The 22,775-nt window shown below is 32.8% G+C and overlaps 1 protein-coding gene across 1 annotated transcript; it reads right to left on the bottom strand.

Annotated features, from left to right (window-relative positions):
- Nucleotides 1-444: 444 nt before the first annotated feature.
- On the bottom strand, nucleotides 445-15,090 carry LOC147073964 (membrane-bound alkaline phosphatase-like). Its single transcript, XM_085944805.1, has 7 exons — nucleotides 14,981-15,090; nucleotides 13,723-14,042; nucleotides 9,692-9,836; nucleotides 6,976-7,130; nucleotides 5,815-6,133; nucleotides 4,135-4,470; nucleotides 445-845 (listed from the first exon to the last, which is right to left on the bottom strand). The coding sequence occupies exons 1-7, from the start codon at nucleotides 15,066-15,068 to the stop codon at nucleotides 553-555; spliced, it is 1,656 nt and encodes a 551-aa protein (XP_085800931.1). The 5' UTR covers nucleotides 15,069-15,090; the 3' UTR covers nucleotides 445-552.
- Nucleotides 15,091-22,775: the final 7,685 nt, after the last annotated feature.

The raw sequence follows: 22,775 nt of genomic DNA, 5'->3' as shown, positions 1-22,775 counted from the left end.
ACGAAATGACGTTCAAAAAAACTTATAAATGAATGTACTTATAAACTTACTGAGAATAGAATTGATATAAACTTAAAACCTAATTTCACGGGATTTCTTTTCTCAAAAAATGACAACACTGATAAATATTCAATACGCGACAAGGGCGACTTCCTGTTGTCGCCTAAATAATGTTGTTGTACAGTACTCATACTGATGATAATATATTCAAAATTACGTTTCATGAAATTATTTTTCATCACCAGAATCAGAATGTCAGAATCTTGAGGCTTTTATAGTAATTATTCCAAAAAAATTCAAATCGGTAAGTACCTATTATTTATTTTACATCGAATTTTATATTTCTTTGTACTTTCTCAAAATATAATATTGTTAAAAATATCTTCACTTTTTTATCAGTAGTGTGTCCGAGTCAGGGTAACGAAAAACAAATCTACACAGGGATAGGTATTTCAGATAAAATATTGTTTTTATTTTATTATATTTATTCATCAACAGATGTCAGATCTTTCATTCTCTGAAATATTTTCAAAATTTAATAAAGAATATTAATTAAATAAAACATTTTTCAAATAGTGTTACAACCAATACCATTGAACCAACTGCAATTGAAAAAGGTATTGGAGTTACTGCATAACTGACACTCTTCGTTTCTTTGTGTCCGCATGCCGTGTCTCCGTGCCCTACGCACATGGCGTACGCCATCATGTGCGGTATGAGATGCTGCTCGTAGTTTCCAGTGAAGAGTCGAGCGAAAGGACCTTCTGCGAATACCGCGACATCTTCTCCACCGCTGGTTGATTCTTTGAGTGGAAATGTGGCAGGGTAACGATACCTGGGATCACCTGAAACAAGCAAAGTGGTGTTATTACAGAAACCGGTAAAGATTGTAGATATGGCCTGATTTACCTTTACCCGAGCTATATTTAATAAAGTCAATTGATAAATGATACCTACCCAATATAAATTATACGTAATGGTATTTAACCAATGTATTCTTCCATTTCGTGCAAAACACTGAGCTTACATTCAAAAGAGGTACAGAAACTATGTTTAATATAATGAGGTAAGTATGGAATTCGCTGCTCTGCAAAATAGCTAACTGCGCTTTTCACCAAAAATGAGATTTTGATGGGATTTTGTCAATAACATGATTAATGGACAACGCACTCAATACAGTAGCTAGCAAGTTAATTCACTCATAGCGACATTCGCACATGTATAGGTAGACGTCACGCAATTTCCATTATGCGATATGATATTACGCATCGGGAATTTATAGCAATATCACCTTTATTGTAATGGCGTTAGAACAGTGTTTGTAGTGTCAATGTTCATTTGAGCGAAACCGTCCGAACCGAACCATTCGGCAGACCGACAAAAAGCATCGGGAATTTATAGCAATATCACCTTTATTGTAATGGCGTTAGAACAGATTATGCCATTCGGCAGACCCGACAAAAAAGTGAGTGTCATTTTTTTTCCAGATGCTTCGTGCATATTAATGTCATTGGATTTTGTTATAAAGCACGTTTTCTATGCTCACACAAAATTTCAAACTGTTAAATCTATAAATACATGCGTTATCGTTGTTCACACAAAACAGTCGACTGCAGGTGCCAAATTTCCAATATCGTAAAAATGGAACAACTCCGTTCTTTATAGTCTTTACATTATTATAAATGTGTATTAATTTATAGTGCAGATAATTTGTAAATAAAAAACGCTAACAATTGTATTTTTGGAATTGTTAAATTCCGCGCGATAGTTAAATTATTAGGTTTCTTCTCTTTCCTGAATAATTTACCCAAATGGAGTTTGTCGGTTTGCAGATTATGCAGTCGTGATGTATTAATGTGCACAATGTTCAGGGATTGAAAAATAAGTAAGTAAACGGACAAGGGAGTGAAAATAACTGTTTCACACAATACAAAGTGGTCCTTGAAGTAGTGATGGACGGTTATATCTGTTGATATATAGCCGTCTAATAGAATAATATAACAATATAATTAAATAATATAATTAATAATATAAGGATAAAGAAGTACGTGTCGACGTCTGGCGCTCGCTGCGCGATGCTGCTAGATACCGACTATTGTTTGTAAGAGGGAGACAGATTCTTCTTCCCACTCTTACGCCGCACCTGTGTGTGTGGCGTGATAGTATTTAGTTCTCATCGGTTATTTGTAACGCGCGCATATAAAATGTGATCTTTCTGTATAATAATATTCATGCAGTTTAATAGAAATAAAGTTAATCGTATATTAAAACTACGTTGCTTATTTACGATCCTCAAAACAATCCACAATTCCCAACAATATCATCACTGGAAAAATCTTATCAGTAGTACCCAGAGGATAATGAAAGACTTAATGAACAATCAAGAGCCTGCTGGATTGATAAGATAATTAGGTTTCAAGCATGTTTCAATGAAAGACTAAGAGCCAATATAAGTGGAGACAACAAGGAGAGGATTCTATCAAACATAACATCATAAATGATTATCTAATAAATTTTACTTTTCAGGCCACAGACTTAGAAATACCATCTGTATGCGAAGACAACTGGACGATTGCCATAATATTGTAGTCGATAAATAAATTTATAACAAGCGTGAATAAATGTAAAAAATGTAAATTACGATTTAATATAAGTAGCACAACAAAAGTAGCCAAAAGAAGTAGATATAGACTTTATTGTAGGCTACTTAGGTACTGTTTCAAGCAGGGAACACAGAATTAAAATACCTAACGGGGTGTGGAGTAAAAGGCATCCGATCTCGGGTCTGGAAGAATGTGGGATAAACTTAAACACGTATCAAGAATACGTCATTCTAATCTTGTCCTTCTTCTGACAACTGCTCTCGGTTTATGCACTGACGTTCATTCAATATTGGTGTATTTGAAGATTGCAACACACTATTGCATGTCTATAATGTGTGATTAATTTTCGTAGGACACTCCGACCACTGATGTCCGATAGTAATAGAATCATATGGGCCTCAACGGAGTGGAAGTTTGTATTAACAGATTATGTTTTTACGAAAAATAGATGTCAGCCACTTGCTCAACCTATTAGGTCGATACTGACTCATACACAAATTGAAAAACAATATGTGTATTTGTCACACCCAGAATTCGAACCTGGGACCCACAACGCTATAGGCCGACGCTGAAGCCGCGTGCTATAGGACTAAGGATTCCAATCCCGGGATCCCGAGCTGTTTTCGATACCTATGAATCCCGGGATTGATAAACATAATCCCTAACTTTCGGGATTGATTTTTTTATCAATTTTTATGGAAAATAAAATAAAAATGAAAATATAACAGAAAACATACTTTTAATAACAAATAACTACATTAGAAATAAACTCAGTTTGAGTGAAGTTTGATTTATACCCATGTGTCAGTTGCCGATTCATTTTATTTTTTCACTTAAATTAATAAAAATGAGAAAGATTGGAAAAAAACAATGCTTCGCACTACAAACAAAGTAATTCCACCATGATCTCATACGTTTTACGGCAGTTTCATATTTGACTGACTAATTAGATTTATGAAGCGGAAAGGCCATAAGTACACCATGATTTGCTTTACTATTTTAAATCTCGCTAACCCATTTATTAAGTCTTTACTATCAGAAACAGCAATCTCATATTAAATTCACATTATTATTTATAATACAATATTATTTACTCCTTTAAACTTATGTATTTCCAAGATTGAACGTACCTATCCAATATTAACAATAAATGTCTTAAATAGTATAAATTATACTAGATTTATTTTTGACCGATTTTATCAATGTTATTTGTAAATGTAAAATTTTTATATTAACAATGGAAAAAAATGCCAATCCCGGGATCAGAATTTTGGCTCGGGAGTGGATTTCCTTATATAGGACTATATACTATAGGACACTCACACATTCAAAGCCCTACGTTAAAATGTAGTGTATGGGGAGCCTGTCGGAATTTTATTTATTAATCAGTTCTGTGTTTTCAAGTAATAATGTGTGTCTTCTCAAATTTTTAAAATAATTTTTACCGGCGCCGACGTGGAAATCATCCAGTTGTCCTGGCATTCAAACCATCCTAAATTCACACACAATATGATGATGTCAATACACTCACCAAATAAGGGATCCTTAGTTTCATCTCTTCTAGCTCCAAGTGCATCCACTTTTTTATATCCCGGTCCATTCGCATAACTAATCGTTAAATAAGCGGTATTGTCATAGACAAGGTTATCCCAAAAATCTACTTTATCAAATATGTTATTCCAGCGGCTGGAGTACCCTGATAGTGTCATGGTATTGGCATAGTTTGCCGTCACCACAACCAGGGTGTCATGTTTTCCTGCAGATGAAGTCATGGAGATTATTTTTTCGACGGCTTTTGACAGCTGGAGGGTCTCATCGATGGCAAGTTTGGCTCTGTTCTCTTTGTGTGCATCACTGATTCTGCCACCTAAAATTGCATTTTTTTTAAGTTATCTTAAAAATTTAAGGCTATACCTTAGTCGAGGCATGGTCCAAAAAGATCGTGGCTAGGCGATGCGCGGATTATGCAAATGACGCGTGCCGAACAAAATATAATTTGTCATATAAATCCAACATGCGTCTATTTAATGTTCTATTAGTAACAATAATAATATATTCATTGACATGTTTTCTTTTTCAAGTAAATGTGTAACGTTTTTAGTCATCTTTACACGATTTAAGAATTAATACCCCCGTCGCCATCACGGAACAAATTGACGTGCTCACAGCTCGACGTTCGCTCTCCGATTGCCAGCGAGTCCAAAATTTCATCGCACCTATAAATAGTTGAAAATTATTTACCGTTTCACTGAATTACCGTCTTAATAATAAAGATAGTGGATGTACCTAAGTTAATTGCTAACCTTATTCTTAATGTAGGTACGTACGTATTGTGACGAGTCAGGAAAGAACAATTTTGAATATGTTTTTTTACGCAGCATCAATCATGACGTACGTATTATGTACTTATTTGACTTATTTCTTGTCTGAATGTTCACAACTAATGTGATATTAGCGGTTCTCGTGGTGGAGTGCGTAAGGCGCTGGCCTTCCACTCGGGAGCTCGGGTTCGATCCCGGTGAGGACACAATATATTTATGTGATTGTCCTTTATAAGAGCGTAATAACATTGATTTCTCACTTATTTTCATGGTAACACGTTTCCGTTATTTTTCATATTCCAAAATAGCACGGATATCACTAGGAACAATTCGGTATACAATGCGGCTATGTACAATAATTGCTAACACCATGATAAGCCAATATTTAAGTTGGTACATTTGTCGTTTGAACCATATTTTTTTAGCCAGCAGATTTTAAGGAAATTGGTGTAATATAATATTAATGAGATATTTTAAACTTTTTTTATTGTGTTAACTGCTTTCGATTTATGGTGGAAATTCGTTGTATTAATTAGAGTAGAACACAATATTAATTAGTATAAATTCCATTTTTTTGGTTTAGGTTGTCGAAAAACGCTAAATATAACGCCATACGCTAGATGCGTATTTTGCAAACTGGATGAATATTAAAAAAAAAATGCTAGATCTGGCAAGAAAAAAAACTATCTTCGCAACGCTACTTCTGCAGTGATTCCAATCTACATAATCCTCAGCTGGTTCTACTTTATTTGTCAGGTTTTCATCGCCACAATTCACCGCCATCAACTTTCCACTAATTCAGAGGGGTCGGGTGAAAGTACTATCAAGGAGGAATATTCAATACAGTAAATAAAATATAACACATATAATATAACGTAACAGTTACTCACCATAAACAAACAAAAAGTATCCATTTTTATTCTTAGAGAGGATTTTTATAGCAGCTTTTGTCATTTCTTCAAGCGTCGGCTGAGAGTCTCCATTCGCTAGCAGATGATAATCCAGAGGTCCCGGAGCAAACAAACCCAAAAGATGATCAGTTTCATTCCCGATGAGTTCTAGTTGTTTATTCGTGGTCACATACTCGTATCTTGCCGACATTGTGAGCCGGCCTTCAATCCATTCTTCAATCAGGTTTCGTTTGCCCGACCTGTTTCCTTCACCATGTCCATTTGGTAGAAATTGGCTTCTTCCTCCTCCAAGAATCACCTGGTAATATAAAAAAAATATTCTATGGTACATAAAGCTATAAATATACCATCATAAATCATCAAGCGTTCGAATTCTAACTTCTAATATTCTAAGTTCATCACAGTATAAAAACTATTGAATGATTTGTCAAATGTTAGCATGTGGCGCCGTCACTCAGCTGAGAACTTATACTGGTGGATCATAGATACAACAATTATATCAGATGTCGAAAAGGCCAGACTTACTTAGGTCACCAACTAATTACATAGTCATCACTGCCAGCCGACTTTTACTAAATGGACAGTAATTTTACACACCAAACTTTGTCAGTCATACTTATTCGTATTCGCTAATGATACACTTTGCAGATGGTGCTGGTTAGTTTATAAAATTCAATTAAACATGCCTTAATTAAACCATAATAGTTTAGATATGATATGGACAATCTGACAAAAATAGTAGGTACACACTATTTCAGTCAAACTTATTTGTTTTCGTTGAATTAAGAATACACATTACTGATGGTGTCAGTTAGTTTTTTAAAGTTCATTAAACCCTGCCTAAACCAAACCGTAATCCTTAAAAAAATATTCTTCTAATATATAAAACATTTTTTTGCTATTATCTATTATGGCTTGTTATTAGGTAGTGTTTAATATAATTTAAAAAACTAACAAACACTATTAACACATTGTAGTCTTAGTTCAATAATAACAAACACGTTTGACACACTTATTTCGGATATTTACAACATACCCTCCATCCTTCGCCACTGCCAAACAGATAGTTTTGTTTTTTTGGACAGTTTTTAAACTAAAATGCGCAGTTATTATTTATGAAATTCAGGTTTAATAAATTACCTTGAACTGCTTTCCAGGGTCGTTGTTCAAAAGCTGATATGCCAAGTTTTCTTCATCTTGCATGATATCATTACCTCCTTCCCAAACTGGATTATTCAATTTGGCATAGACGCCACCGATTGAAGGGTGTGTCAAACTTGATGTTGTGATGATGCCTAAGGCAATAAATGTAATGAATGGTAAGAGTAAAATCGTCATACCTTTCATATATAACTATTTATACCTAGCTGAAAACACTGTGGAAGATTATTTTTTCCAAGAGATGGATGAAGAAATTAAACGGTTAATAAAGTATAATAAATAATATATCCTGTCGTATGGCCCTCAAAAGGGGGGGGCTGACAGGGGTTCAGCCTGGAGGCCCGCGCTTAGCCCTTTATAGGGCAAAGGCCGAATTTGGTTAATATAATATATATCACATTATGGTCTGTAATTTCAATTCTGTTATAGTAATGATACCCATAGTATTTCAAAAGTTTTTCAAGAATGCTCTTTGATTAATACAAAGGCCAACCGGCGTGAAGTTGTCATAAAGTGGCTGAAAATTAGTCTGAATGTCTAAAAGTCAAAATATTAACAATTGCCCATTTAGTGTTGTTAAAAATATTTTACCAAATTAAATAATATTTGTGGTGCAGTTTTTTAGTTATTTCTATTACGATAATAATGCATTATCGTAATATATTTTTTTTTCATGAGTACCTACATTTGGGATCGGGAATGTTTTCAATTTACTTATTGAAATATGGTATTTTTTTTCTTTTTTCATGAAATAATTCTCAACCATTTCGCGAGAACGCTTTAATTTCTTCTGTTTTGTTTCAGAAAACATGAATACATACACCTTTGAAGAACTTGATAATTTGAATCAAGATAATATTCTTGAATTGCTTGATGGAATAACATATGAAAAACCTGTTGTCGTACATGTCCATTGGTTAATATATTGACCAATGGAAATGTTAGTTTTTCTGAATTGTTAATAAATATTTTTTATTTTTATTATAAATTTTTTTTTATTTATATCATACCTACATATGTCAAAATATCATGGTTCAGTTCTGAAAGCCAAAAAAAATTAATTTTCCCTATAAAGGGCTAGAGGGGGCCCAGCGTGGCAGGTCGACCAGTTAAGTGAGATATACACTCACCACAAATTTTCCCTGATAGTAAAAAAATATTTTCCTTAAAGAATATTAATATTTACAGATATGTGGCTATGTGATCCAATTCTATATGATATGATGATTGATATTATTAAATGATAATTCACATGTAGAAATTTATTCTAATCACTTTTAGTGATTCCTAACTAATAAAAATGGCTTTTCATCAAATATATTGAAGGGTCGCTTGTTACTTACTACCACAAAAGGGGGTCGCGATCAGTACTTCATAATTGAATGCCGAGTGCTGATAACTGAATAATTCAAGTGGGTTTATATTATAAAAATAGGAAAAATCGCTAAAAATACACAGAACGCCCTTAATTTTATTTTGCGGAACCCTGGGGTTCCATTGAGGATACCATTAGTTAGGGAACACTAAAGTGTAGAACATCACACCACCCTTAACCTTAGCGATAGGTATGGGCCATGTCCTGTCTACAGGACCGCGTCATGTTGGGTACTGGGGGTTTGCGGCTCCCGAGCAGCACAGGATTCGGGGGAAAATATTTTTAATACCTTCTTAAACTTAATAAAAATATTTCAAAATCAGTTACATAAACTAATACTTACCTACATAATAATATGTTACTTATGGCTGAATTAATATGACACGACTTACTAAATCGTTGCAAACAAAATAAGTACCTAGCACAAATTATATTTACAGATACATAAACATAAGTAATATTAATAACCATATTAGGAATAATAAGATCTTAGATCACGGATGTAGATAGGTACATATACAAATATTCCGAAAAGAATTCTTTCAAAGTCACAATAAAATGTATCAATCTCTTACTCACAATATTATAATGGCCGTAAAACATTTCTCTAAAAATGTTATTCTTTGTAGTATCGTAAGGGGGTACACGGAAAAGGTCTGAATCATACAGTTGCACCATTCAAGCGTGTCCAAAAATATGTACGTGTGCTATTTGGCACATTTTGAAACAGATGGCCGTATGACATTAAGATCGTATTGTTTTTGTAGAAGTAATACTTAGGATTTTCATATTATGTAATAATATATTGTGCTACACTTTAATGGTATCAACTGCCAGGTATCGGTGTGAAAACATTGAATTAATTAAAATAATACACAATTATATATAATAACATATACCGTTATAGTTTAGTTGGTGTTGTTGGCTTTTTTTAAACTTTATTTAGTTATTATACCTACGTGTTCTACAATTTATTCTGTAAATTTGTTGGTGCCTAGGTATTAAATATAAAAATTCGATTTCAATGATATACGGCCATCCGTTTCTGTTAAAACAGCTCACGGTGAATTTTGGAACGGCACAACTGCATACATACAATTTACATTGCGAATGAATTTGTTTCATGGATTGTAAAAAAACGTTGTTTAATAATATTATTGACAATTATTGTAGTAAAAATAATTTTGGTAAAATAACATAATTATTTCGATTTCTTTCATTATTATATTTCCATTATTTTTATATTAGTAGGGCGGTTTTGATTAGCAACCGGGTGGCCATCAATCTTGGCCGAAAAGGTTTGGGTAGTACATTACATACCGATATCTTTCCCAGCATCCAATGCCCATTGGGCGATAGATCCAGCTTCTGAAGTTCCAATTGTTCCTCGGAAACTTTTGGCACCACCAAGATATGCTGATGCTGTGCAACCATCATCACCAACTTGGGAGTCGATACAGTATGGCTGGGAGAAAACAATCACTATTTATTGTACAAATATTTAGTTATACCTATGCCAATCGTAGAAATAGATGGCGGTATTGGATACTAGCCTATAATAATAGGTACCTTAGGCAAGTTAAAAATAATCTGTTTATTAAATTTGAATCCATATCTTAGATAATATATTAAATATAATGAGTTTCTTTTCTTCACTTCCTTCATAAGAATTCAATAAAAATAGCAAAGAATCATCAGCATTGTCGTCACCAGTGGCGGCTGTTCTGTAACCATACAAAATATGCACTGCACTCCTTAACTAGTTATTTCGAACAGGGTTTTTTTTTTAAATAATAATAACCATGCCCTTGCATTTTTGTACAAGGTGGTTGGGTGGGTTAGTTGCATTGATGTGGGGCTAATTAGGTTCCTCCATTTATATCTTTAATTTTCTTTATGGCCAGGATTAAATATTTTGTGTAGTGTTCTTGTGTTGTTCTATTGCTTAGTACTTCATGAGGCTTCGAACAGGGGGTTACATGATACATAAATAATCATTAGAAAATAGAAAATTTGGTAATAAAAAAAACGTTTTAACATAATCTATTTTTCAACAACGATAGTTTTACTTGATAGTAATATAGATAATAAATTCTTGTAGCACAAATTAATGAAGGAACAAAAATCGAAGAATGCAGTTGTTAATAGTGAACGTCATCACCTACTATAATAGTACATAGTTCACTCAGTGTACTCCATTAACTCATATTACCCTGTATTTTATTCAAATATCGTTAAAATTATTATTTTTATTTGATTTTTAAAATCACGTTGTGAACACTATGAATGTGTAATTTATTATGTGTAAGTACCTAATATTAAAGGTCCACATGCGCCACGTATGTCAAAATGGAGATTTTATGGTATTTTCAAAGCATAAGCCTGGACATTCCTTAAACGCTGTAGATAATCTATTTATATAATTTTGAAGCCTTAATATCCTTTACATCTATTTTAAACATTTGATGACTGCATAAAGTATTCTTATTACATAAAATAATATTCTTTTAAACCTCTCGATCTAATGTTTTAGAATATAGTCATATTTCAGTACATCCATGTGTAGTGGTGTTAAGATTTTTTTAGATTTAATAATTTTTAAACGCATTAAAAAACCATTAGTAAAATTGATGTCAACATTAATAATAGTGAAATATTTACGATAAAAAATTATATTTATAATCTCAAATTTGACAAGAATTAGGCATTTTATTATTCAAAAAATGGGCACGATTAACACATTTGAAGATAATTCTAAAGATACTGATTATAAGCTATATCTTTGGCCATTTAAATGTAATAAAACATCCTACGAATAATGATTGTTTTATAATAATTATTGACCTAAGAATAATGTAGTATATTTTTGAAATACGCCATTTCTATTGGCATTTCCCAGTGGTTAAGCTACAACATATGGCCGTAGCCATAAATTGACAAACGATAATTATTGAAGTCGGGAGTAAGGTCATGTTAACACGCGTGTTTGAACGTATAGCGAACCGGAAAAAAAATAAAAAAAAATTTGGTTCGGTACGTGTTCAAACACGCGCGTTTACATGATCTTGATCATTTTAAACACGATAAAATGTTTAAAATAAATATAAAGGATAATAAGGTTTATTATAAATATTATTAATTAAGGCTTTAATTAGGATTTTAAATACCCAGACGTATCATCTAATAAATTTTCTTTCAGATTTTTTGAACAAAATAATTGAGTGTGGAATGGAAATGTTAAGTAACTCAATTGTTTAAATCCACTTTAATATTATATTAAAACAAAAAAAAATATTTCTACTAAGTGCCTAAGTATGCAGATTCCCTAATTTTATTTTTCAATAGCAAATAATAACGAATCTTACACTACACCATATTTCATCCTATCGGGAGTAGTCCCAGGCAGCCAGTGTTATATTAAAATCGTAAGAGATATTTAAAGATATATTTTTATATTTGTTAGATTTAAGAATGCAGCATTTTTTATTTAATATAATATATAAAGCACTTTAGCCGGAATCTGATAAATGAGTATTTGGTAATTGTAAATAATGTTTCTTATAATAATGTAAGTGTTCCGAAATATTTATTATTGTATTTTCATTTATGTTAAAAAAATGTCACAACAAATTAAAATTTTTATAATTCTAATTGATAATAATATTTATTATTTTCATGTAAAATTTAAAATATTTTTTTTTCTCTTTTATCAAATAATATCTCCAAACTAGTACTGACCAGCAAGTATGAATATTAAATGAGTACCTATTGTATGCTGGAGTTGTATACAAAATTATTCATAAAATAACATGTTTTTATCATAAAAATAACCATTGCAAGGTTCTAAATTATTGTTTTCTTATCATTGTCATGTCACAATACATTATACGTGGTTGATTGTTTGAAAAATGTTTTCAATGAGGACCCGTAGATAATCAGTTTTTATGCTCCTTTATCTTTGGAAAAATGTAAATAACGTATTCAAGTCGAATGCATTTCTGTTTCAAAATTACGGTGCATGTATTATTTGCATAAGAATCTGTACAATAACGTTAGGCAAGGTGAAAAGATAAGCCAAATGTAGGATGTTATAATATTAATATATACATTAATGTGCAGATCAAGGTAGACATCCAAAAAGTCATTATTAATATATATTTACAGTGGCATCCCATGGGGGTAGGCAGGTCATGCGATGCATAGGGGCAACATATTATTATTAAAAAGGCGGCGAATGAAGGATTAAATACAAATATGACTGTTTTTGAGAGTAGTAGCGAATTTTGATGAAGTAGACGATGGTGTCATTTCAGTAGAAAGTGTCGACATCTTTGTTTAAAACATGGTCGAAGCCAGCGCTCGAATTGGAAAATTTTACGAACAGGAGCGCTTGATAATTTTATGAAAATATTATCATGGTTATTTTTTAATTTTATATTTATTTATAAAAATAAGTGTGTTAGATTTTTTTTATAATATAGCCTATCTATCTTAGACGGTCAAATATTTTTTTCCACGAGGAGATATACTTTTTTTTTTTTTACATAAATCAAAATTTAACGTAAATATTAAAAATAAAATAACTAAGAATCTTTAAAAAAAAAAAAAAAGTACGACAGGACTGCGGGACTCAAACCTGCATTGACTGGATTCGTGCCAATGTGCTTTACCAATTATTATTGAGAAACGTGTGTCCTACTTTATTACGAGTAGGTACGACGAAATTAGCTAGTATGAATAGACCTGAAGCGCTAAAAAAAATGCGTTAATTTTGGCAGTCAGAGGGGTTTGTGGTTTGAATCAAGGCACCTACCAATAATATGTATTTTCGTTGATTGCTGGCCGACGTCAGGATCCCTCCAAATTTGATTGATAACGTACTTGCATTAATTTGCTAATAATTAAAATAACTATTTTTAAGTTTGATAATAATCTATAATAAAATTTGAGATTGTAATATTTGTATTTGTGTACGTTCAATAAAAATATTCTCAGCAGTCTCTATCTCTCTCTCTCGCTCTCTTCCTGATGCAAGCACGCGTCTTTGTTGCGCGATCGCATAAATAAAACACCCAGATTGCATTCCTCGCATCTGACTGTTAGTCACATAAAATATGCATTTCGCTCACACGCATTAGACGACGCGTTCTTAAACTATGAATATTGTTACCCAATATTGATATGATTACGATATTATAAAAAAATAGTCTATTATTTTTAGCTTAATCGTATTATCCAGCCCTTTGACAATAATTTTGATAGGTGGCGCTGCCAGCTGGTAATTTTTCCTAGTATTACTACATTAATGATGAAACTAGGAACCAAAATAATAACAAGATGATTTAGGTTACCTTGGCTAGTCCCAAAACAGGAAAATTCTCGAAGGCAAGTTTAGCTTCTTCCTTTCCCGGCAATCCTTTAACCACCCTCGCTCCCTTAATCGTCGTAAGGGACATCCCTCCCCCCACGACTAGGATGCCATTTTTAGCCACCGTTATCCTTTTCCCGTGATTATCCCATTGTTTAGAACTGGCAACGTGTTCCTCGACGGTTTTTTGGCCTTTTTTTGTCCAGTAGTCTGCGGTCAGCTCATCCTTCAGACGTTTCGCAGTTTCCGCCAGGATATTATCGGCATCATGGGGTCGATTTACTATTTGGGTTTTATCGAGTGCTAGAAAAATATATTAACGACTGTCCATAACCAAGCAGACATAGGAAAACAAAAACAACATATAGATATGACTATGACAGAATTATGACGATAACCCATTGACCAAAATATTTTTTGGCATATATCATATTATGTATATTATCGGTTAAGTAATAGACCATACATTACCGTGTTTTCTAAAACCGATTAATCGGTTAAACCAACCGACTGTCATTACCAGTTTACCGGTTATTATAATTCATATTACCGGTTTTTAAGTATGTTAAAAAATAATTCTTTTCATAGAATTATATACTTTATAGTGACTATAATTATTATTTTAAGTATGTATATTAATTTCATGAAAAATTCCGTCATCTAGTCTATCATCAGCGCATATTTTGGTAATACCTAAAGCGTTCAAGGCAACCGGTGTTGAAGAGAATTCAGTTTTCTTCTAATTGCTTGTAGTATTACGGATAAAAGCGAATGTGACATATGAGGGCTTTTAAAATATTATATTATAATGCCTATTATAAAGACAGTATTCTTTCTAAGCATTATTATAAACTTGTTAGACATTTATAATCATCCACAGGTAATTAACAAATGAATGTCAAAAGTTAAAAATCCTCCTCCTGTAAAATGGCATTTAGGTTAATTCGTTCTTTTTACAAAAAAACGAAGATAGTATCCGAATATGCAAGAAGGCGAAATCCGAGTCACACAAAACGATACAAATGAAAAAGTACGAAAGTTTACACCGATTAAAAATAACAAATAATTTTGAAAATTAGCATATTATATTTTTAAAAAATATTGGTGCCAGGTGTGATCATTGTTATGAATTATGTATATTCAATGAATAATGCTACATTCTTAAATCTTTTGTTTTATACACGGAATATAAAAAAATGAAAAATTAGAACCACTTATCTAAATAATTTCATGTTACTGACCTTTGAAAAGATGATTTTCCGATAATATTTGAGTAATTAACAGGAGTAACCATAAAATACACTGCATACATTTAAATGCGTCCGCCATCTTGAAACACAAAATACGATATGACAGAAGACGCGGTATACATCAGTTTTTATTGCGCTTTACGACTAGAAGAGGAAAAATGTGACAAATATTGTAAATATAACAAATACTACCTGCTTAACATTACGACTTATGATGTCTGATTTCACAACCCTCCACCATAAAATAATATACAAAATGTATCATTCCACTCACTTTATCGACGTTAAGCATTTAGACTACACTATCACTTGTTAAAAAATAGCTGTGTGTACTTATGTACGCGCGTTAGAAGTTATACTTCTTTGGCGTAACAAAACAAAATAAGCCGTTACCTGAGTCTATTAATATTTCACTGGATTAGGTTGATGAAAACGTACGCGATTCACCTGTGTCTCATATAGCACATGTAATTTAATTATTGCATTGAACTAAAACTCATCTTTGCCATACAGCGGTTATAATTGATTCAGAAATGCCCATGATGAATTAATAAAAAATCAAATTTTAATATATTTTTTGAATTATTTACCAACTCAACATTCACAAAATTTATTTATTTATTGATGTATAATTTTACTCATAAATGATACTTACATAAAATATACTTCAAATCTTCAACTTCAAAAAAGTTTTATGAATATAAATTAACAGTTTAGAATGTTAGTCTCCAGAAATTTGTTTATAAACATATATATTTATTATGATATAATATTGGTTACGTTTACAACACGAGTTCTTTACTTGGTTCTTGGTTGTATTGAACGACTAACTAAATGACACTATGCGCATGCGCATGTACCCTTGAGACCAAAATGAATATAATCATAATAAGAAATTATGTGTTACATTGGCGCGCGCAACCTCGTCACAAAATGTCGCGGAACATTTTGCTTGCACACACCGGGACTCACATCAGAACCGCAAACGAAACGAAAACGAAACGTAATATAAAGAAATGGTGGTGAGTGCGGAACTACTTACTGCAAAGAGAAAGAAAACTAGATATTCGAGTGACTCATGTTGAGCGACATGTTGCACACCCATTTACACTCGCCAAAATTTGATACGGAACAGACGCGCGGCCTTGCCTGCGATTTCCTAACTATCGACTCGTGTGTCACCCGACGACATGACGTAATTGTGACGTAAGCCAATACACGGTCGAGGCAAGCCGCCCAACGCACACGGCTCACCATTGATATTATTATGCTGAAACACCTATTTGTGTATGGGGACAATGGATAACGCCAGTGTATGAGTAGCGTTAATTTCTCAAATGCTATTATCACTCCAATAGTACGTCACAATGATGTCATATGACGTCATGTCGACCGGGCAACTTCAACTCGCAAGTTATAACATAAGGCTCCTGTGCTCTTGCTTGCGAAGCGACAACATGCAACATGTTCCGCGTCATGTAGAAATGCCGCACTATGTTGCGTGTAACGTTTTGCAGTAGCACGTAGACTCTAAGTTGCGCGTAATGTTAATAGAAATTTTGTCCCCTAGTGAATACAAGGCTTAATGGTGTGATTTTACGTATGCGAGAAAATAGAAATGTTCATTTATATTTCCAGAGTACTCAAATGCCGTGCAATTTTTCAGCCAAATTGCAAAGTGGTCAAAATGTAAAATAGCATGTCATCGTATTTGAAAGTAAAATTACTGCCATTTAGGAATATTGATCCAATTTTGATCGCACATGAAAAATCATTGCCATTTAAATGTAATCGTAATTCAAAGAACACGATTAAATTTAGTATGACTACCAAAGTGTACATTATTTTTATCGGACATCCGTGGCTTACCTTTATTACGATGCACGTTCTAATCGAATTGTAAAAACTTACCAGCACCATCTGCAATTTGTATTATTAGTTCGATGAAAATAATATAAGTATGACTTGCAAAGTTTAGTGTGAATTATTTATGACGGATCTTAACAGACTGCCTTCACCCATCGCCACTTCCTGGCATAGGTACGTAAATAATGAAAGAATATTATAATTAAAGTACTTAATCAAAAGTATATTCAAGTACCTACACCGACACATGCCATAAAATATAAAAATACCGATGCGTTTTTAAAAAAAGTAGAATTACATGCCTTTGAATCACGGGGCCAATTGTAAATAATTCTAGTTTGTCATTTGCGAAGGTAAATTACCTATTGACATGTGTTTAGTCACACTGTAGTCACATAATTAACATGTCGCAAGTTTTTTTTAAATGTAGTTTCAGTCTGGATTATGATAGATTAAAGAATTAATATGCATTTAGAGGATAATAATTATTATAATGTGGCATATTAGAATAGTATAATATAACTATTTATACATAATTAAGTGAATATTTAGATGTGAAGTAAAATATCATAGATATTAGACAGGGGCCTAGCAAGGTATTTTGGCGCTCAGGGCAAGGGGTAGATTTTGCGTCCCCACAACACCACCAAAACACTAATAATTATTAACTAGACCCAAGATCTTGCTATGTCCCTCAGACACAACACAGTCAAGATCACAATGACTGATCTGACCAGTAGTTTTAAAACTTTTAAAGAAAGTTATTATAATTATTTATTTATTCATTTGAATTATTTCAACTAAATAATATAGAATAAATATTATGTTCATGCTCAAATTTAACTTTTCGCACTTTGTATGAAGCAAATTCAATAATGATACGCTCATAGCCCAGTGTTTTGGTTATAGGTTATAGCATTATCTATGGAGATAATTCCTAAACCAGATAAATTATCTTGTCCAATGGAGGTACGAAGATATTTTTTATAATTTTTAATTTGCTAAAACTTCGTTCATACGTAACCTCAGTAACTGATATGGCAAGAAACATTCAAAGGGCAATTTTACAATTTGGGTAAGCATCTTGAAAACAGTATATATGGATTAATTGCAAAAGTTCCATTTGGATTCGGTAGCTAAATCTGATAGAAGAGAATTTACTTGATATTTGAAGCTTGCTATTTCGCTTGAAAATTCAGTTTAATTCAAAACATGATGTAATATGATGTTGGCCAGATTCATTGCACATGTTTGTAATTTTTCGGGAGCTCGGGACTTTCCTGGTTCTCGTCTGCGATAGTCAGCATCCGACGTAAAAGTTCGGATGGCTTTTGGTCACACAACTCCATCTACATGATCTTCCGTAATTAGGACTGGTCCGATTCGGTAAAATGGTCGATGAAACTCTTTTTGAACGCAGTATACGAGGTGACCACATGTGGGCCCGAAGAAATGTCGGTAACCACCTCTTAAGTTTGCTCGTCGCATTGTCCCAGCACTGCATAATATTTCGTGGTCTCATCCATGACCCGCGCGATCTTAAATTGCGCCTTCATATGCGCGAACCAATTTATCACACTATTGGGCCAGAAATGTGGTTTTTTTACTCACTTATATGGCATGGTAGAATAGGCCATTTTAATTTTATGTTATGTTAGTATTCGGTATACTACGTTGGGTCTCTACGTCGTTTCTTATTACTTCATCACGTCGGGGTCACCACTTTAGAATAATATTTCTAATGCTCAATGTCTTTATATTTGATTGTATATAATAGTAATAACACTAATAATTCATGTCGTGTTCGTTGCGATCGGTCTTGTATAATATGGTTGTTATTTTGGTTGCTATGGTTTTCTATTCTTATATTTTCCGTCTGTCGCCGGTGTTGCCATCACTGCTGCCACAAGTTGTTTAAAGCTTCAGCGAGGAACCAGTAAAAAAATAAAGTTAATAGAAACTTTATTAAACTTTTCAAATCGGAATTTCATTTTTGTGATAAAACGCTGTCATATAGAACAACAATTTTACTGAAATTAATTTCATATGTTCTGGTATGGCCTCTGTATTCTGCCATTTCATTTCGTTGTCGTTTATTAGGAACTCCTACCTAAATACCAATGAAACAATCATATCACTCAGCATTACATGGGTAACACACTTTAATTATGTATGTTTTTCTTGTCAAAACAAAATAATATAACAACAATGTTCGTCAGCATTTTCTTAATCATAAATGTATCAGTAGAGTTTTATGATTTGTTAATTGCAATAATATATATTATTATAATATGAACTGCATTTATATAAATAAAGACAATCCATGAATCCTCACTCACTCATCGAGTCCGTCACTCGACGTAGTTAACCGTCATTCCACTTGAGTCCAGTCTCTCAGTTCATTAATATCAATCTCTTGATCACATCAATCTCACCAGTACATCAGTGCCCGCTATTATAACCTTATACTCTCATCTTTATTATTGTATTTATTTATTCTTGTAACGATAAACAAACTCTCTCCTCGAAGCCTACAAGCAACCACGACCTTCTCTTTCCATATATAATACGTGTTGTAACTTTCTTTGCGTTTTCAAAACTTGATCTCGCAAATTTTGAAAAGACCCAACAAGTCCGTTCAACATTGATACTGCAGAAACCGACCACCATTTGTCCATTTCGAATAGGAAAGTTCCGCCTTTACAAGTTAAGTAACTGAAGTTTGCTAATATTTTTAATTTATCATTTACAACAATTTAGTGACCAAGTTTTTTAAAATTCCTGGCATCATTTTAGCGCTCCCTATGCTCCTGCAGCGCCCAGGACGATCGCCCTATTCGCCAGCTCCTAGATACGACCTTGATATTAGAGTCAGGGAATACAAAAATGAATGAAGTAAGTTGCCTTCTGGACGAGGTTGTAAAAAATATAATTTTTATCGATTGTGGAGATGAATTTAAACTCATTGTAAAGAACATGACTGTTATTTTCAATATTTTTTTACATCAGTGTCATTATACGCTCTGCCACGTGAACAAAACGCGAATTCAATATTATTGGTAATATTTAAGGATATTTGTATTTCTTGCATTTTAAGACCTGAAGTCGTTAAGTAATAATCTGAAATTGGCTTAAAATTCTTGTTGTATTCTCGGTGTGCGGTGCGTCCTTCCTCTGCCGGATTGACGGACGCGTGAAACATGCGAATTACCCTACATAAAATCGTTACGTCCGAAAAAATAATGGTAAGTGCTCCTGAACTTGGTGGTATAATTCTATAGTGTGGAGAAATAGAGGAAACATAGAGAAACGAAACGCGCATTCAATATTGGTAATATTTGAAAACATTCCATCGGACTTCATATTTTTTATATTGTATGACCTGACCGTATTTAAGTCATAAATCAAATCCTGCTTCAAATTCTTGGTTTGCTTTACATTTATATGTGATTATTCGGTTTTGTGATCCAAACCGTAACTATATTGAAAATCAACCCTGCGAGTTTCTGCTGTTGAGGTGGCCGTTGCAATCTGCGGAAAGCCTTATAGTTGCAGCAATTTACATTTTTTCCCCATAAGTGTAATATTACATAACTAAAAAAGACCAAAAATAAATATACATACTTACCTTACATTACCGGGAGAGTGTGGCAACTGGCAAGCGATTTGTGTTTGCTTGAATAACAATCTTTCCAAGTTTTTTCTACGATTTTTAATATACATAGGTATGTATATTTATCATCCGAGCATTTTAGAGGTGCATATTATATCCAGTGAAGAGTGAATGAGAAGATTTTTATAAAAAAATATTTATTTTTATTAGAGATTTAAATATCATAACATATTGTATTATGTAAATCACAAACGCGGTTTATCTAAACATTAAATAATAAGAAATATATATATAAATAATTACATACTAATATATTTTTAAAAATCATTTTATTATTCGCTCATTACATTAAAATCTTTTTCGTACCTACCCATATAATTAAAGTATCCAAATCCAATAAGAATACAATAATATATATATATTATTTAACTAGGCTATAACGTCACGATTTTTGACATTCAATTACTATTATTTGTTGAATGTTGAACGTGACATCGAACAAAATGATCGATTTAAGTTGAAACGATATTCGTTATCAAGATGGCGTTAAATGAAGCAAACAATCGAATTACTATCGAGTTGTTATCACTGTTATCATTTTTATCACCTTGGTTACTTGCTTAGGCAACCGGTCAACTTGACTGTTGAACGACTAAAAGTAGAAAGGAATGATACAACTCTTAAAAAATGAGTTCCCTTTAATCAATTCACGTTCAACATATTATTAAATGGTCATTATAATTACCTTGTATATTTTAACAATAATTGTTAGATAATAAAGAATTTATATGCTTACTAAACTTAAATCATTATTGTCATTATGAAAATACAAATAATTTCACAATGTAACTGTACTTATAAAAATTGTTTTAAAATATATATCACATAATCACTACTCTCTAATCCTTAGGCATAAAGCCCACCAAGAAAGCGTTCGGTGCGCTCACTACTGAGTAGGCCCCCTCCCACCCGCGCATTACCCTTCACCTATGTAAAAAGGGGCTCAAGGAGCACAAAATAATTATTATTATCAGCGTCTCTCATAACAAAGCAATAAAAATATTATTAAATTTCTCGGGGCTTGTAATTAAAATCGGACACGCAATAACTAAACAAAGAGTTCGCTGTTCTTAAATAATGGCTTCTCGCCCGTCGCATCGACGACGCTTCGAGGAGCGTGATTTTGCTCGCCATGTTCAATGAATGGACTACGTTGTATTTTTATTAATTCGTATCGCCGAGAAGCCAAAAAACGATGATTCATGGGGCAGGTGGGCATAATGCGTCGTCAAATTCAGTGTGCGCTGGCGTATTTGATTACGTTGTATTTTCGATGATTTACGCGCCACTTGTGAAATTTTGCGCGAGAGCCCCACTTGCTGCGTTAAGTGGGTTTTACGGGGTTTTATTTTATTATTTCTATAATGTACTTTTATTCCCAGAGCATAAACAGCATAAGTCACGTCTCAAAATATAAGCGCATTAGTTGCAAAGTTAGCTATCACCATTTATTTAAAATAAGTACATTTATCCATGTTAGATCAATACCGATCCGAAACAGTTCGTTATTAGTTTATTATTGCATCAAATAGTAATAATATGCTTAATTATAATGTTCGACAGAAAAAAAAAAACCAAAAACATCTTATGAGCAAAAGCAAGGATATGGTTCATAATATTACTAAAAGGGATACCTGTTTAATAAATATTATGGTAATTATGCCATTGATAATACCAATTGGGAGGGCAATCAAATCGCTTCAGATATTGATGTATTCTATATGCGCGAGGGTGAGTTAACGTGGACGTTGATTTAGGTATATAATGTATGTTGTATATTGTTAACACGTATTTTATTTGTTTATATTATATCATATCGACTGTGTTTAGGAAAAACGGGCGTAACTCTCGATTTTTCGAAAAGTGCTTTTATTAGATATTATGATATTAACAATGTATACAACTAAATACACGTTCTGTAAAAAGTAAGTAAGTCACAAATGCCGATTTATTATCTAAATTCAGGTTTTCATTGAGTTTTAATTTAAGGAAAAAAAGTATTTACCCTCAATTTTAATGATTTTTCTGTAATAACTTCTTTAATTATTAGTAGATCAAAAATATATTACACCAAACCATCAATCATCATGCACCCAATGTCTGTGCCTATTTTTTTTTATTGAGATAAACCAAAATCATTCATAAACGTTTTCCGCATCTCCTGTAAAATTTGTTCTGTGTGGGTTACGCCCTTTTTCCTAAGCACGGTCGAATATTGTTGTGGAATGTGGATGCATTGAATCTGCA

This window comes from Rhyacophila brunnea, unplaced genomic scaffold (genome assembly GCF_057557595.1).
Source record: "Rhyacophila brunnea isolate RB1 unplaced genomic scaffold, BYU_Rbru_1.0 scaffold_17, whole genome shotgun sequence".
NCBI lineage: Eukaryota > Metazoa > Arthropoda > Insecta > Trichoptera > Rhyacophilidae > Rhyacophila > Rhyacophila brunnea.
Note: the sequence above shows the minus strand (reverse complement) of the source record. Positions and strands in the feature narration are given on the sequence as shown.

Bases quoted from the DNA above. Each gene is read 5' to 3' on its own strand.
- LOC147073964 (XM_085944805.1), bottom strand. From the start codon at position 15,068: ATGGCGGACGCATTTAAATGTATGCAGTGTATTTTATGGTTACTCCTG. The intron at 9,837-13,722 runs GTAACCTAAATC...GTTTTCTCCCAG, and splicing joins CTGTTTTGGGACTAGCCAAG to CCATACTGTATCGACTCCCA. The intron at 7,131-9,691 runs GTATGTAATGTA...TTATTGCCTTAG, and splicing joins GGATGCTGGGAAAGATATCG to GCATCATCACAACATCAAGT.